Raw genomic sequence first — 17,678 nt, 5'->3', positions numbered from 1 at the left:
GACTGGTGCGTCAGGACCCAAAACACTTTAATATTTATTGACTGATGAAGTACATAATACAATTCATACAGTTGTTTAATATAGTTTCCTAATTTACACTCCAACAATCTTACAGGTGAATCTCAGAAAATTTTAATATCGTTCAAAAGTTCATTTATTTCTGTAATTCAAGTTAAAATGTGAAACTAATATATGATATAGACTAACTTTGCATATATACATGCAAAGTGACATGTTAAGCTTTTGTTTGTTATCATTTTGATGATTATGGCTTACTGTCCATTTTCAAAATATTTAGAATATATATATTTTTTATTATTTGGGGTTTTCACAAGCTGTGAGCCATAATAATACAATTATAACAAATAAAGGCCTTACATATTTCACTTTGCATGTGATGAGCCTGCAAAGTATCATATCTTAGTTTCACAGTTTAAGTTGAATTACAGAAATGAATGCACATTTTTAACGATATTCTAATTTTCGGAGTTTAACCTGTACATATGTTAACATTGATGTTAGCATGTTAACATCACTGTATAGTATATATTCCCTTCACACTTATCATAGACAGCTTCAAATATATCCTGTTATCCTCTACACTTGCCTGATAATGACCATAAGTCGTCCATTCTTCTTCAAAAGCCCCTGGTAGAACTGAATAGTTGCAGCCATGTCATCCACATAATAAATCATCTATAAATCAAATAAATCATTCTTAGGACTATATCTGTTTGCGTAACAAGGTTCAAGTTTAGTTTGTGCAATACAGCAACCCAGTCATTGAGGGACACATGGGTAAAAGAACGGCAGAAAAACTCAGGATGTCAATTCAAGATCAGGGTCCACACGCTATTTTAAAGGGACATACCGCCGTCATACCGCCTTTGCGATTCCCAATCCCGCCAGACCTTGGAAGCTAAGCAGGGAAGGGCCTGGTCGGTACTTGGATGGGAGACCGTTTAGTAACACCAGGAAGCCTAACGAATGCAGTGAGTGAGTGGTTGGTGGTGGTCGGAGGGGCCGATGGCGCAGACTGGTTGCCTCGCTTCCGTCAGTCTACCCCAGGGCAGCTGTGGCTACAATAGTAGCTTACCACCACCACTGGGTATGGAGTGAATGAATAATGCAATGTAAAGCGTCTTTGAGTGTCCAGAAAAGCGCTATATAAAACCGATGCATTATTATTATTAATAAGTTTATCAACTACATACATGCATATCTACGTTTTCATATAGGAGACAAAAACAGTGATATTTGAGAAGTAAAAGTTATTACAGATTGTTACAGAGCACATTACATTGTACTAAATTTACTTTGGTACAATGTATCAAGGTAGCCTACTGTAAAACAAAGTGTTACCAAAATGTAAATTGTTGTTAATTTGATGGGGACAGCAGTTAATTTGAGCAGAACATAGGCCTACGATACGCAAAATATCTGTGCAAACCTAGTTGGGCTCAACTTTTTTTTTGCCGTATTTGTGCTCACTAACTTTAATTATATTAAAACACAAGCATAGTGAGACCTGAAGCAATACAGTAGAAGTGTCTTGCCCAAGAGCACAACAGTATTATGCACTGGTCAGAGCTAGGATTGAACTGTTAACCCTCAGTTCAACTTGGATTGACTCAGACAAAAGCAGCGATTAGGAAGATTTATTGACATGTATATTAGTTTTGGCGATCAGACCCCGGTGGTAGACAATGATGTATGAAAGTCAGTATGGATGAACAGCTTGTAGTTAGGGATGTCTTCCCCTTGGAGCCTGGACACTGGTGGTGGCATGGAAGACCCGTGAAGATGCAGCAGGTAGAAGCCGTGGACGGAAGAGACGGAGATGGGGTGGAGGCGGGTCGCAGCACAGCTGGGAAGCAAACAAACCATGATTGCTGGGGCTTAAAAGCGGGAACAAGGGCGATGATTGGCTGCTACGGATGTGTGGCTCTTACGCTGATGATGGAGGTGTGGCCCTCACGGAAGCGATCATTGGCTGGAGGTATTTGATACTGAAATTACTCTACCAGGTTGAATTAACCCTAGGCTTCATTTTGCTCATCCGAGTCTGTCAATAGAAATGCAACAACAAACGCATTAGTATATATATATCTGTCTGTGTCTCTTAATAGCAGTTGCACAACACAATTATGGTGTGGAGGAGTTCATATAACTCGGGGCCTTGTTCACGAGCGAGGGACTGATGGATCGATAGATGGATTGTGGCGGCGTGGGCAGTGATGTATGAGATGAAACTGAGTCGGGGGCAAAGGGATTTACTGGTCAATCTACATTCCTACCTTCACCTATGGTCATGAGATCTGGGTAATGACCGAAAGGACAAGATCGCAGATATAGGTGGCCGAAATGAGTTTCCTTCACAAGGTGGCTGGTTGCACCCCTAGAGAGAGGAGCTCAGTCAGGGTGCTTGGAGTAGAACCACTGCTTCTTCTCGTCAAGAGGAACCAGTTGAAGTGGCTCGGGCATCTGTTTCGGATGCCTCCTGGTCGCCCCCCCTTGGGAGGTGTTCCGGGCATGTCCTATCGGGAGGAGGCCTCGTGGGAGACCTAGGACACACTGGAGAGACCATATCTCTGAGCTGGCCTAGCCTCAGGACAGCTGGAGGAGGTCTGCATGGAAAAGGAAGTATGGGCATCTCTGCTCAGACTTGCCTCTATGAACCGGCCCCAGATAAAGCGGAAGAAAATAGATGGATGGATGGATGGATATATTAGTACAATAGGTAGTGTCAATTAAAAAAAATCAAGGCCTTTCCAAACGAGGGAATTATTATTTAATTTCTTCATTTGAGCAGTTTGGTTTTCAAGCAAGCCAGGTTAATAGTTATTGAGAAAAAGACAAGAAAACACCACAATACCCAAAACGAGTAGGCTTATCATTAATGAATGTTCTTTTAGTAAGACAGAAGGTTCCAGAACCTTCTGTCTTACTACCTGGCTGTGTAAACAACCACAAAACGCAGTCTGTTCCGGTCCCCTTATAAGACTGCATTTCTGAACAATTATCCTGTTAAGCTCATTTTCCTCTTACATTTGTGACCGGGTCACTGTGGGTAAATGTATGGGGCAGGCGTTTGTCCAACTGGGGTGCTGCATTGAACGCGCCATCCAAGGTGCGTGTTCACTTCCGCTTGCCCTGATAACTAATGCATTAAAGCTGTGGACGCCGTGCAGCATTCAGTCTCGGGGCCGTGGGTTCAAGGGGCGCATGTAAGTAGATCGCTTTTGGTGTGTTTTAGGCCTATTAATGCACATCAATACTGTTGCTAATACAATTTACTTCTGGCCCGGGTGTTTTAGGAGTTTACGGGTACTGGCCTCTCCTGTACAGGTGCCAGAAGCCCCGGTTTGGCCATAGTCTGGTGTATGCAAGGTAAATGCGGTTCAGATTTGTTTTGTTTTTGCTTCCTAACGCACGGTGGAGCTAACATGCATATGGTTGATTCAACAGTTGGCCTCTGTTGCTCAATTTATGCTCTCAATTTATGCGCTCAGAATTGTGCTCTCCAGTTTTTAGTATAAGTGAAGTTGGTGGGTTACTGACGGGTCGCCGAAACAAAGTTGCCTTAGAGATTAACCATAGCCCTGCCCCTTAACATAGCAATGCACTTTTCCTTGTAAACATTAGCACTTAGAAACCAAGCACTTTAGGCTGTGAATGTGGATTTAGCTTATCATTTTGTTGCTTTGACTTTGGTTTGGGTTTATTTGCAGTTTTGTTTATAATTCTATTCTTATTTCTGTCAAACTAGTCCATGTTTACTTTCTGGAGTGTGGGTGCGTGAAAATACATGTTAAAGAAATAACCTATTTTTAATAACTAAAATAAAGAGATATACATTTTGTACTACTTCTGACTTTGCTCATTTTTGTAGCCAGACCTACCTGCCTATTTTCACAAGGAAACCCTCTGCTAATTTAACATACGAGCATAGTGCAGACCAGGGGCTTGTTGCCCCGCCCTTGTCCACAGCACGTTAGAGAGGTTACACCTTCATATTATAGCTGTGTGCATATGGTAATCAATATACATATCTAATTAGTGTTTCTTCTGTTTTGGCCCCTAGACTTTAAAAAAATATGACTGTCTAAACTAACTCATGAATTTAAATGTACAGTGCAGTGACAAAATAAAGTATTCCTGATTTCTTACATTTGTTTATATTTACCACACTTAAATGTTTCTGATCATCAAAACAAGGTTATCAAGTTTTATACATATGACAATCCTAACGCGTTTGTTTATTTATTTATTTATTTGACAGGGACATTGCAATTCAACAAACAAGCTTGTAGCTGATGCTATGCAAAAAGAATTTATAGCTAGTGCTAATTTTCAACTCCAGTCCCTGGTTGGGCCTTTCTACACCAACAAAATTGTTTGTTAAATGCTGTTTTCAGTGAAAATTTGATTAAATCATTTTCTTATAGCAACCATAAAACAATCTGTTTAATTGTGATTAATTGTACACCCCAACAGTACAGCGCCTGACTTCTTTAAGGCCATTTTAACTGAGTGCATCCAGGACTAGGACTTCAATACGGTTCTTTAAGAGGACTCTGCCCCCCTTCTCTACACTGCTCTGGGGGTCCCGCAGCAGCCGCAGAATTTCCTGTCTGAGCTCGGGGGAGGCCGTCCGACTGAAGTCCAGCACCTTAGTGAGGAAGTCCAGCAGCAGCTCTCCCGTCTGGTCTCCTTCAGTGAAACACTCGGTGATGTCCACGTGAGCCTGGACCTCGTAGCTCTGATAGGGGACACCTCGGGCGTCCAAAAGGCTTTTGATGTCTGCAGTGGTCAACCATTTATGGTTTTCTGTGTGGAGCAGTTGGCTGCGGAAGTTTCCCCACAGCTTCCCCCAGCCACTCTCACCTAAAAAAGGCAATGAGGAGGACATTATAGATATGAGGTATTTATTTAACTTTTTTATTAACAATGCTTTTCTTCTAAAAATCATCAAAGACAAAAGTCCCTTGCTTTGTTAAGCTGAGTGTATCTTTGTTGGATGATGAAGACACAACCGCTCATTATTCAAATACAATTATTACTGATTCATCAGTGTTATATTACATTTTTATTAGATAAAATTTGTATGAATTTGTATGGCAGGATTACTGTATCCACTCACCAGACGACAAAGCAATCAAAAGTTTTCCATTCTTGTCGAGGAGGCTCTGAAAGAAGCTGATGGTGGCTCCCGGATCCTTGACATAGTACAGCACCTGTGGATTCCACACAGATAATGAGCTGGAGACTGGATTCATTCATTTAATTATGTGTGATGTATGTCTATGCCACAAAGAGCCTCTAATGAGATTTCAGTAATTGACATGAGGCTTCGTCAACTGACTGTGACATAGATGTGTGAGAAAAGCACACAGACATGCAGCATGTGAATGAAGTCGGCCTTCTTGGTGATATTCTTCTGTCTCCACTGCTCCTCAAACTCAGAGTCTGTCATTTTGTTCCAGGTGAACGTGATGTGCTCTAAATCCGGCCTCTGGGTGACCATCGCTGCATCACACAGACAGTCAAGGATTATATTTGTTGAACATTTTGAATCAGAAGGAATAAAAAAATACCATTACAGACATCAGTAACTTTTACTGACATCTCTCAGCAACATGTCCAGAATGTACAAACACTGACTACAGATATCAGATGTACTGTGAAGCATGTCATTTAGGCTTATACCTTTGTAGTCATTGAGCCTCTGGCTGCTGGGATCCACCACCTCGTTATCCACTAGCACCCCTGGGTGCTTCTGACACAGCTGAGAGAGCATCTCCAGGTCAACAATACCTACATCACAACACAGCTATTATTGCACAGCATAGATCACTGAATTGATACAAACCAGGCTCCTTATAAGAGAGATGGACTGAGGACTGAAGCAGCCGCCACTCTCGAAGAAAATGTGTTGCTGTGTTACATTTATTGCATATATGAATACAATCATCATTAGTTTACATGCTTGGAGGAAAGCATGGTAATGGAGGTTAACGTAAATTTAAAGACATGGGTATAAAGTATTTTGCCCAATGATAATATGCAATGGTCAAAGCTGGGATTGAACCTCCAACCTTTCCATTAGTGGCTGCAAGTTCCACCATTGAGACATTCACAGCTGTCTTTTTGTTCATGTTTTTTCTGAAGTTGATACTGAACAGAAAGTCATAACAAGATTCTGATGTGGACAGCTGCTGAATATCTCAGGTCAGAGTTAGTTTTTTAGAGTGATTTTGGTGGTTTCATAGTCCATTAGAGACTGTAACATCTCTGTGCTGTGTGGATTGTTCAAGAAGGAATTCATGTTCTATATTGTATCCGCCATCTCACGCCGCTCAGGCCGATCGTACCTCCATTCTCTCCTGTATATTTCCGCTGGCTTCTTACCGGTCGCCAGGCAGCATAGGGAATGAATGACGCTCTATTCACTTCTGCCGCTGTTGGTGTGAGCGCGGTGTTATGTCTCATTTGAGCAGGTCAGTTTGATGGGTTAGTTTTCTTTGGACATTCTGTTTTTGTAAAGTTACATTAATTTGCTCGTGCATGACGGCAATTCGGACCCGAATTAACACCTTTTTGAGTGACAGTTCAGGATTTTAGAGGCAGTTGTGGTGAACAGGTCTGAGCTCATTCTACCCATTGGGACATTGCTAGAACATGTAGGGGGAGGAAAACACTTATTTTTTAACATTTTCAAACTCCGTATTGTCCCTTTAATGCAGTACAATTGACAAAAGGCAAATGGTTTTACTGTTAAAGCCATTAATAACAATATCACAGAATATGTGCTCTGCTCACCATAGCTGTTTGCTATTTCTCGTATAAAGCTGTGTTACTGAAGTTAATGAGACAAAGTGCTTTAAGCATTCTTACCGTCTCCACTTCCAACTCCAATGACATTTAGCTGTGACTTTCCGTTGCCAACACTGAAAGGAGACAATAATTAAATCTTTTCAGTAAAATACTTCAAATTGCCTTGTTCTGAAGGCGAGACATGGAGTGATGGAGTCTTTGAGTGTTTTGAAAAGCACTAAGTGTTTTGTATTATTACAATATTTGTGATTTTTGTCTTGAATGAGCGCATCGATGCCCCTTGTAAATGAGTGCAGTGTGTTACCTGGCCAGTATGTCAGTCAGGGTGTTGTGGATGAAGTCCCTCATGCATTGTGGTTCAGAGGAGCGCTCCAGAAACAGTTTAAAGGATTTTTGGTATCTGTCATCCGCATAATTCAGGGCCTTGAGCGGAGAAGCCATGGTGCGAGCCTGACAAGAAGGTTTACAAGCAATGTTTAATATCATGTTTAGCTCCAAAGTTCAATTGTTTAGGTTTCAAAGAAGTATCAATATGAGATAAGCATGATTAAGTAAGTGTGGAAACGTAAAGACAAAAAGAGGACAACCCATTATCAAAAAGTCTAGGGCACCAAATTGAAAGCTGGCGTGTGGGCTGAACCACGACTTACTGTGAAGTTGTACTGTGAGCTGCTGCGCTTGCGTAGGCTGCGTCGGAGAAATGGAGCAGAGCAGGCTTGAGTGAACCCTCCCTTCACTGCCACGGCTTTTAACAGGAGCGTCGGACTGAGAATTTCAATGATTGTTGGTGGAAATCAACACAGCTGCAGTAAGGCTTCAAATATGGTACCTATTGTGACCGAGAAAGACTCGACTCGTCCATTACTAACCACAAAACCTGTCATTCATTCATCTGGTGTAATAGGCCAGTGAAGCCTAGCAGTGAGTCTTAAACTTTGTCGATTTTTTTAATCACAAAAAAAGTACTTTAGTAGAAATGTCATATATTATCTAAAACTGTTACTTAATACATTAGTGATTAGATGAGTTCTGGAAACTTCCTGAAACCACATTCTGTTAGGGCACGCACGCAACTTGGACACGAGTTAAACATGAATAGAGGGGATCAATTTCATTTTATTCAGTAGTTGCACAATACTGTTCCCAGGTAAGAGAAGGCAAGACTATTATACAGCAGTAGGATATGAATTAATAACAATCATTAATCATTCAATAATTATTGTGAAGATGTAAAGATTGTTTTGGTCCGTAGAGTAAAAATATGGTCGCCTAAACTAACTTTATTATAATATTATAATCAATTCACATGTACAGTGCTGTGAAAAAGTACTAGCTCCTTCTTGATTTCTTACATTTGTTTATATTTACCACACTTAAATGTTTCTGATCATCAAAACAAAACAAATCCTTACGCATTTGTTTGTTTGTTAAATGCTGTTTTCAGTGAAAATTTGATAACCTAAATAATGTTCTAATAGCAACCATTAAACAATCTGTTTAATTGTGATTAACTGTGCAGCCCAACAGTACAGCACTTGACTTCTTCAAGGCCATTTTAGCTGAGTGCATCCAGGACTATGACTCCCAGGTTGTTATTGAAGAGGACCCTGCCCCCCTTCTCCTCGCTGCACTGGGGGTCCCTCAGCAGCTGCAGAACTCCCTGTCTGAGCTCGGGGGAGGCCGTCTGACTGAAGTCCAGCACCTCTGTGAGGAAGTCCAGCAGCAGCTCTCCGGTCTGGTCTCCTTCAGTGAAACACTCGGTGATGTCCATGTGAGACTGCAGCTCGTAGCTCTGATACGGGACACCACGGGCGTCCATAAGACTCTTTATGTCTGCAGTGGTCACACACTGACTGATTTCTTCGTTGCACAGTTGGCTGCGGTAGGTTCCCCACAGCTTCCCCCAGCCACTCTCACCTAAAAAAGGCAATGAGGAGGACAGCACAGATTTGAGGTATTTTAAAAAAAACGTTTTTATTAACAATTTGTTCAAAAATCATAATCAAAGACATAATTTCTTTAGCCCGTTGCTTTGGTAAGCTGAGAGTATCTTTGTAGGACGATGTAATACACAACCTCTCACTATTCATGCACTTGTTTCATCAAGGCTGGGCTACTGTAACTGCCTGCTAGCAGCGTGTCCTTAAGGTTCCCAGAAAAGTTTTCAGTTAGTTCAAAATGCAGCTGCAAGATTGTTAACGCGGACAAAGAGAACACATCACACCTGTGCTAAAGTCTCTCCACTGGCTTCCTGTTGAGTTTAGAATCAAATTTAAAATCCTGCTCCCCACATTTAAAGCCATAAATTGTATGGCTCTGATCTATCTCCAAGATGCTATCGTTCCATATCAGCCAACCAGAGCACTCCGCTCTCAAAACTACAAAGACTTATGAGTCTTTGTAGTTCTAAGTCCTAACCAGTGCTTTAAGTGGCCCAAAATAGGTGCCGGTACTCTATGTTTTTGAGTACCGGTGGTCGTTTGGGGCGGTGACCCCCAAACACAGATCTCAGGAAATACATCAGACATCTCAGTCCAGAAAAGTGCAGTTGTAGGAAAGCCAAAGATACTGCGTAAAAGCCTATATGTATACACATATATACAGTTGGGCTCAAAAGAGTCTATACCCTTGCAGAATTTTTTACTTTTTGACTATTTTTCAAAGAATATGAAAGATAACACAAAAAGTATTTTTTTCACTCATAGTTAGTGGTTGTGTGAAGCTGGTTACGGTAAATAAATCATAATGAAAAATTAAAGCACCAAAATGACCCTGATCAAAAGTTCACATGGCCCAGTTCTTAATACTGTGAATTGCCCCCTTTAACATCAATGACAGCTTGGAGTCTTTTGTGGTAGTTGTGGATGAGGTTCTTTCCCACTCTCCTTGACAAAAAGCCTCCAGTTTCTGTAAATTCATGGGCTGTTTTGCATGAACACGTTCGAGCTCTCATCACGGTGTTCAATGGTATTGAGGTCAGGAGACTGAGATGGCCACTAACGGGACCTTCACTTTCTTCTGCTGGAGCTAGTGTCATCAGCGGACCATACCTACTATGAAATATGGAGGTGGTTCGCTGATGCCAGTGGCTCCTAGTACAGAGTACAGAAGATGACTTAAGAACCTTCATTGAAGATGGACAACTTCTGTACGACTGAGAGCCTAAATGCTTACTGAAAACAATTTGTAAGAATACATGGCATGATTACTGTATCCACTCACCAGACACCAAAATAATCAGAAGTTTTCCATTCTTGTCGAGGAGGCTCTGAAAGAAACTGATGGTGGCTCCCGGGTCCTTGACATAGTACAGCATCTGTGGATTCCACACAGATAATGAGCTGGAGACTAGATTCATTCATTTAATTATGTGTGAATGTGTGATGGATGTCTATCATACAAATGATGAATGAGATTTCAGTCATTGACTGCTTTGTCTACTAACTGTGACCCGCATGTGTGAGAAAAGCACACAGACCTGCAGCATGTGAATGAAGTCGGCCTTCTTGGTGATATTCTTCTGTCTCCAATGCTCTTCAAACTCCGAGGCTGTCATTTTGTTCCAGGTGAACGTGATGTGCTCTAAATCTGGTTTCTGGCCGACCATCACTGCACCACACAGACAGACAGTCGAGGATTACATTTGTTGCACATTTTGAATCAAACAAACCAAAACCAAAACCCCCAAAAAAACAGATGCATGATGTAAACTAAAATGGTCATAAATAACATATAAGTAACTTTGACTGACTCCAAATAAGCGTACAGTTTATTTGCTACATCTCTCAATGACATGTCCTGAATGTACAAACACTAACCACAGAAATCAGATGTACTGTGATGCGTGTCATTAAATAGGCTTATACCTTTGTATTTATAGAGCTGCTGGCTGCTGGGCTCCACCACCTCGTTATCCACTAGCACCCCTGGGTGCTTCTGACACAGCTGAGAAAGCATCTCCAGGTCAACAAGACCTACATCATAACACAGCTATTATTGCACAGTATAGATCACTGACTTGATACAAACCAGGCTCCTTATAAGACAGATGGACTGAGGACTGAAGCAGTCGCCACTCTCAAAGAAAATGTGTTGCTGTGTTACATTTATAGCATAAATGTATACTATCATCATTATTAGTTTACATGCTAGGAGGAAACCATGGTAATGGAGCGTAAATTTAAAGACATCGGGGACAAGGTGGGTAAAGCTGGGACTGAACTTCCAACCTTTCCATTAGTGGCTGAAATTCCACCATTGAGACATTCACAGCTGTCATTTTGTTGTTGGTTTTTCTCAAGTTGACGCTGAACAAAATTAATTTATAACAAGATTTTGATGTGGACAGCAGCTGAATCTCTCAGATCAGATTTTTAAGTGTTTTTGATGGTTTTATAGTCCATTAGAGACTGTGTAACATCTATGTGTTGTGAGAGGGTCATTTACAGATTTGACTTTGACTAAACTGAAGGATAACAGCTCTCGGATGAGAGGTTGATCGTTCAAGAAGGAATTGATGCGCTATTCCAACTATGATTGATGACAGACCGTGGGGTCAGATTAAACATAGTTACGCATAGGACACATACTACAGCTGAAGGTAGAGATTAATACAGAAAATGGACATATAGTGGGAGGAAAAAGTGAGTACACTGTTTGGAATTTCTCACATTTGTGCCTAAATTGGTCATAAAATGTGGTCTGATCTTTATTAAAATCACAAGCATGATGAAACAGTGTCTGTTTGAACCAATACCACACAAACCTTTACATTTTATCATCTTTTTTTTGGACATAACATGTAAACATTCATAGGACAGGGAGGAACAAGTGAGTACACCACCTGAATCTCACTGAACTCCATAGTTTTGTAAAGAGGAATGGTCAAAGATTCATTCTGATTGTTGTGAGTGGCTAATCTGCAACTACAGAAAAGCAGCTATTGTTGCAAAAAGCCAGCTATTTAATACAGGGGTGTACTCAGTCATTCACATGCTGTTGTGAATGTCTCAGGTTTTTCTGCAAAATATCTTATCTTAGTTTAAGCAGACATTGTTTAATCATGCTTGTGATTTTAATAAAGATCAGACCATATTTTATGACAAATTTAGACAGAGTACTTACTTTTTCCTCCCACTGTATACATGAATAACATTATTACACAATATGTGCTGCTCACCTTAGCTGTTTGCTGCAGAGGACTTAAAAACATAGTTCTGTCTGGTATAAAGCTATGTTATTGAAGTTAATGAGACAAAGTGCTTTAAGCATTCTTACCTTCTCCACTTCCAACTCCAATGACATTTAGCAGTGATTTTCCGCTGCCAACACTAAGAGGAGACAGTAATTACAGGTCTTTTCAGTAAAATTCAAATTGGACTGTATGACATGTTCTGAAGGAGAGACATGATGGAGTCTTTGAGTGCTTTGAAAAGCACTAAAGAATGTGTATTATAACAATTATTAATATGAACTTTTCCCCTTGAATATTTGCCTGTTGAATGAGTGCTTGCTTGCCATGCTTTCCACCAGTGCAGTGTCTTACCTGGCCAGTATGTCGGGCAGGGTATTGTGGATGAAGTCCCTCATACACTGATGTTCAGAGGAGCGCTCAAGGAACAGTTTAAAGCATTTTTGGTATCTGTCATCGTCACAAACCAGGGACTTGAGCGGAGAAGCCATGGTGCGAGCCTGACAACAAGAAGATTTACACGCATTATAATATTATGTTCCAGATCCAAAGTTCAATATGTTTCAAGTATCAATATGAGATAAGTATGATTAAGTAAGTGTGGAGAAGTCAAATTATCAAAAAGCAAGGAAGGCCTCATATGATTTGAGTATAAATAAATATCCATACATCGATGGGAGCAATGTCTACGTCACATCAGAACTCTCGGTCATTGAAATGCATGGGGAAATATTGTCTTTTAATTTACATACGAATAAACATTTTTGTTTTATCTATTAATTGAATGTGCTTGTGTAACTTTGTGTGTTTTAAACCCAGATAATCATTCATTAGGCCTAACGCTGAGCATGTCTGAATATTCACAGATTAAAGATATCACGAGGTGCATAATACACGGCCACAAAGTGAAGCCTGACAGATGGTAGCATCGATAAACTCGCTCATATAATTTTCCACAAAAAATAAAAAATCTTCCAATCAGTGACATGATGAGTCCGTAATCAAGAATGGCCATTTTACTGTGGTTGTGATGACTGGTTTGGAATATTATATGATGAGAAATTATCCCTGCTCCCACATACACACCAATGCCATTTTTTAACTTCTGATTTCCCCCAAAAGGGAGCGTGGCTCAGGAAAAGTTCCCGGATGTTACTGTACTTTAGAAAGGCCAATTTAATGATTTGAGATTGGGAATATGAAGAAAGACAGCCTATGCCTTCAAACAAGTTGTTTACTTGAAAACATGTGCCTTCATTTTAAACTCACTCTCCCTGTGCAGCCTCTCCGCTGCCCACAGGGACCAAACAGGTGCAGCATGACTCCTCTGCTCTGTCAATATATATTTTTTAGCCTAAGTCATGGAAAAGCGCAAATAAACACAAACTATTTCTGACCGTTTTTGAGTAAAACGTCGCATCAAGCGTGCAAACTATGCAAACCTACTGGCTTATGGCACAATTGTAACCTGAAAATTAGAAGATCTCAGCGAATGTGAATCAAAAAGCTCCAAACTATATCTGCCAAAAATAACGTGTGAAAGATAAGGACAATGTGTCGTCCTGATTGAAATATTGGCATCCCAATGCAAACCATGTCCAGGAACGAATAAGTCTATCATTTATAGCCTACTTTATTTGGGAGTAATATGCAATTTCGCGTCTTCATAGGAAACATGTGACGACATAGCGAAGTCAAAGCAATGCAGCGCTACGCTCCGGAAGCGAGTCTTCCTCTTCCACATCGGTACTATACTAAATAGCCCACAGACTGTTCCCATCAGAGTAGAGAGCGTACTTTTCTATCGCACGATAGACTTTTCCTGTCATACGATGCGATCTCCACGTCTGTCGGATCGCTCGTCAGGCGTGAGGGAAGAGAGGACGACGGAGAAGCGCACACAAAGCATCGTGTTTGTTCGCCTGTAGCTGTCCTGTCTCCACGTCCAGCTGCTGCTGTCGCTCGCATGGACAGATATAGTGTAAAATGCAAGTGCCAGGTGGAGCAGAAAACGCCATATTTTCACTTACTGTGCAGTACGTGCGGTTGCTGCGCTTGCGTAAGCTACGTCGGGGAAATGGAGCAGCGCAGACTCGAGTGAACCCTCCCTTCGCTGCCACGGCTTTTCTCCCAAGTTCAATGAGATCAAAGGTGTTGTTGTAAAACTAGCCGAGCTTACCCGAAATTTGCACAACTAAGGGCAATGCGATGACTGATACATTCAACATTCTCAAATTTGGGAAATCTGGTCAACACCACGATCAAACAATCCCCAAAATATCAATAAAACAATAAACAAGTAAGCCTTATTGTGCAACTTAATAGAAACTACACACAAGGCTATCAAGATCATCTTTTATGGTAGGCTATTACCAAGACAACAGTGGGCCCATTGTCAATAACGATAAAAAAGCCTACATACACACTTATCAACAAACCTATATATCACATTTGTTCATGAAGCCTCGGTGAACATGTCCAAAAAGGCCACGAATCATTCCTGATATAGCCTACTGATATGACTTACAGGCTCTCATAGGCTACTGCTTCAGATCAGATAAGACACAACCATTTATAGCCACCCTCCTTTCAAACAGAAGTGACAGTCTTAAATAAATGAAGTAGATGAGACTTAAGATTTGATTTTATGCTACCCACACGACCTGCAGCGCCCTGACTGAAATCAGGTTGAAAATCTGACAGGATCTTATCTCTCAAATCATGACCTAGACTAGTCATGGGCTTTGCCTCCGAGATTGTGGACCTGGAAGTTGAAATGACCAAATTGTATCCAAAAAGAGACAGTAACACACAGACATTAAGACTCAAAATGGACTTTCTTACCGGATGTGATCCTGACGTTCTTCAAAAATTTTATTTGACGAGGACAGCATTTAATTTGAGCAAAAGATACGCCTACTTTACACAAAGTACTTTTGGTAAGCCTATGTTTGTTGTCCTTGGATTTATGCTCACCAACTCTCTCAAGTCATTGAAACACAAGCATAGAGACCGGAAGCAATGTAGTAGAAGTGTCTTGCCCAAGAACACAACAGCATTATTCGCTGATCAAATGGGATCGAACTGTTAACTCTGTTTGCTCCTCCACTGAGTCTTTCAAGAAAAGGGCAACAACTAATGCGTTATTGTACATATCCATCTGTGCCCATTAATAGCACAACACAATTATATGATGATGGTAAGTAAGTATAATAGGTAGTGTCAATAAGTGCTATTAATGCCTCAAGGAAACATGCAACGCCTGAAATATATGCAATGTTTTATTTCCACAGCATCCAACTATTCATTTGCATTGGTCCAGTTGTCCAAGTACACACAATAATAACGCATGGGTCTGTAAACAATGAGTGAACACACTGCTGGACTTAACAGGATCTGCTCCAATAGAAGCCCAGATTTAACACTTGGGACTCGGACTGGTCAAGGGTTGCAATTTTGTCCCCAATATCACCACTCCTCAAAACAGACAAGATTTGTAATAAAAAATAAATAAAGAAAAAACTGCAAGGTCACTTATGGGCGCGTTCTGTCAAAACTTGATCAAGCATGCCTACATACAAGGAGCCGACAGCATACCGTTGTTATGGCATGACACAATTTTGTACAGATACTGTGAATGTTGATTTAGTGATAAAAAAAAAAAAATACATTCAAATGTGGTCAGACAATGAAACACCTTTTGTTTATGGAGACAGACATCAAAATCACATCTGCAATACGATCTGCAGGAATGGTGTCGCTGGGTCATAGACTAATGGCACGGTCAATGGCGTATTTCTGCATGAAATTCAGGCAACACAAATGTCATTATAGCAGTCACACAAAAAATACATGATAAATAAATAACCATAAAATTTAAAAATCTAGTTTTATATCCTTGATATGATATTTGGTATTTGCTGTCATTGTGCTTTCAGCCCTATCTGTGGAATTGAAAGAAGAAACAATTGCCACAAAGCAGTTGGTTCATGTTGGGATTTTAAATAATTTTAGATCAGTGGTTTTCAAAATTGTACAAGAAACCTTTAGTGTAAGTACCATTCCTTAAACAGAATAAAAGGACTGACCTAGATCCTCCACAACAAAACTAGTAAATGACCACCTGAAATTCTGCGTTTCACTAATGGTACCCATGCTACATTTTGAAAACCACTGATCAGTGAAATAGCAGTGAATCCTATTTTTATCATAGCGGCTTTTAAACAATGCTCAATGTAACTCAGTGGAGCCACTTGGGAGGTCAAATACTGTATGTAATTCCATTAGCTTAACATTTTAAATGGTAAGTGGAGATAACAGCATGATGCTGGTGTTTTTGTCAACTAATAAATGTTAATTTACGTTACATTTTCCCTCAAATTGTATTGTGTTGTGTGCCACACCTTTAGATGAGCTCAAGCTTAGGCTGTGGATACATTACAGTTGCATTGTTTTACAATATGTTTAACTCAAGGCAAATTCAGTCTCCAGACTATGGCATCATCAATGTCAACCAAACACAATCTGACAGCAACAGGTTACAATAAATTACAATTAAAACATTACAAAAGTCATTGGAGAGAAAAGAGGATCAGCACTAATGTAGTGCATATGGCATCATTCAAGAAAGGCTGTTCACATTCACTTTGTAAAATGTCCACCACTGACAAGACAGTCAGCTCATGTCCACAGCTTGTCTGTTCCGCAGGAGTTCAGTGAAACAGCCGATAGATCTTGCTTGAAGATCCACGTCAAGGGCTGCTTTGACCTTTTAGATCCAATTAGTTTCGATGTTGCAGCAACTCACAATATAAAATACTACAGGTCCAAAGCAGAGTTTAGCGTTCAATCTGCACCAGAGAAAAGTAGCTGCAGATAAAATTCTGCAAAACAATTCCTCAATCCAGCACAGCAAGGTGTCCTCAAGGGGGCGCTATAGTACCCAAAAAACGACAACAATCTTCTGAGAACACACATCACATGTCCATGTCTCCATCATAGGCCAAACTCAAGGGTTTCTGAGGAGCAGAGGCTGTCTTTGAGGATTGTGATGGTTTGCTGGAAACAGAAAAAAATATATATATATTATTAAAACAGATTTTGATTATTACATGCAACAATAGAGAAATATATGGTACTTGTAAATGTGTAACCAGTGGAAATATTTATGTAACAACATAAAGGGCATAGGAGTAACACTATTTAACTCTAATGTGTGCACTTACATATCATAATTTCAGAAATCATGCACCTGCCTGGTTCCTATTGTAATTGCTTATCCATGTGGTGCTTTTTGCTTTTTTTGTTTTCTTATTCATTCTTTGTATATACTGTTGTATGGTCCAAACGTGGCAGCAGTTTTAGGTGAAAGATTGATCCACCCATGCGTGAAACAAAGAAACAAAGACAAGAGCCAACGAAACTTGTTTATTGTGGTGACAACTGTCCGCAACCTCCACTTTACTTTTTTAAGATATCTTAAATAAAGTTGAGTTTGAAATAGACATGTCTTGTCAAAATGTATTTGTCGATATTTAGAACCAGATTTATTACTAGTCGTAATTCAGTTATGGGTATCCATAACTGAAAAATAACAACACAAAAATCTGTAATTTTAGTCTTGACTAATCATAAACTGAATTGAGATATC

General features: G+C 40.2%; 4 protein-coding genes across 6 annotated transcripts in view; all 4 read right to left on the bottom strand.

Annotated features, from left to right (window-relative positions):
* Nucleotides 1-17,678, bottom strand: part of LOC306968168 (histamine N-methyltransferase A-like) — a 208,948-nt gene that overhangs the window by 12,535 nt on the left and 178,735 nt on the right. The gene's annotated exons all lie outside the window — the stretch shown is intronic.
* On the bottom strand, nt 4,437-7,278 carry LOC306968313 (histamine N-methyltransferase-like; the record flags this gene model as incomplete). The annotated part of the gene is made up of 6 exons (XM_079563655.1): nt 4,437-4,887; nt 5,144-5,237; nt 5,399-5,529; nt 5,710-5,817; nt 6,898-6,950; nt 7,142-7,278. The coding sequence occupies 6 exons, from the start codon at nt 7,276-7,278 to the stop codon at nt 4,526-4,528; spliced, it is 885 nt and encodes a 294-aa protein (XP_079419781.1). The 3' UTR covers nt 4,437-4,525.
* Nucleotides 8,247-14,180, bottom strand: LOC306968166 (histamine N-methyltransferase-like). Of its 2 annotated transcripts, none has more exons than XM_079563479.1 (7): nt 14,059-14,180; nt 12,383-12,528; nt 12,115-12,167; nt 10,704-10,811; nt 10,316-10,446; nt 10,060-10,153; nt 8,247-8,754 (listed from the first exon to the last, which is right to left on the bottom strand). In XM_079563479.1, the coding sequence occupies exons 2-7, from the start codon at nt 12,517-12,519 to the stop codon at nt 8,393-8,395; spliced, it is 885 nt and encodes a 294-aa protein (XP_079419605.1). In that variant the 5' UTR covers nt 12,520-12,528; nt 14,059-14,180; the 3' UTR covers nt 8,247-8,392. The 2 variants fall into 2 exon arrangements, with proteins under 2 accessions (XP_079419605.1, XP_079419606.1); XM_079563480.1 differs by having other exon boundaries at nt 14,055-14,134.
* thsd7ba (thrombospondin, type I, domain containing 7Ba) overlaps nt 15,308-17,678 on the bottom strand; it is a 254,772-nt gene continuing 252,401 nt past the window's right edge. The window contains exon 29 of the mRNA XM_079563517.1: nt 15,308-17,086. Coding sequence (XP_079419643.1) covers nt 17,005-17,086 — 82 coding nt within the window. The 3' untranslated portion in view covers nt 15,308-17,004. The remainder of the gene's footprint in view (nt 17,087-17,678) is intronic.

This window comes from Gobius niger (genome assembly GCF_951799975.1).
Source record: "Gobius niger genome assembly, chromosome: 9".
Classification (NCBI taxonomy): domain Eukaryota; kingdom Metazoa; phylum Chordata; class Actinopteri; order Gobiiformes; family Gobiidae; genus Gobius; species Gobius niger.
This window is presented reverse-complemented; position numbering and strand designations above follow the sequence as displayed.

Coding starts and splice junctions, on each gene's coding strand:
- LOC306968166 (XM_079563479.1), bottom strand. CDS start 12,519: ATGGCTTCTCCGCTCAAGTCCCTGGTTTGTGACGATGACAGATACCAA. Junction 12,168..12,382: donor CTGCCCGACATACTGGCCAG/GTAAGACACTGC, acceptor GTCTCCTCTTAG/TGTTGGCAGCGGAAAATCAC. Junction 10,447..10,703: donor GCAGCTCTATAAATACAAAG/GTATAAGCCTAT, acceptor TGTGTGGTGCAG/TGATGGTCGGCCAGAAACCA.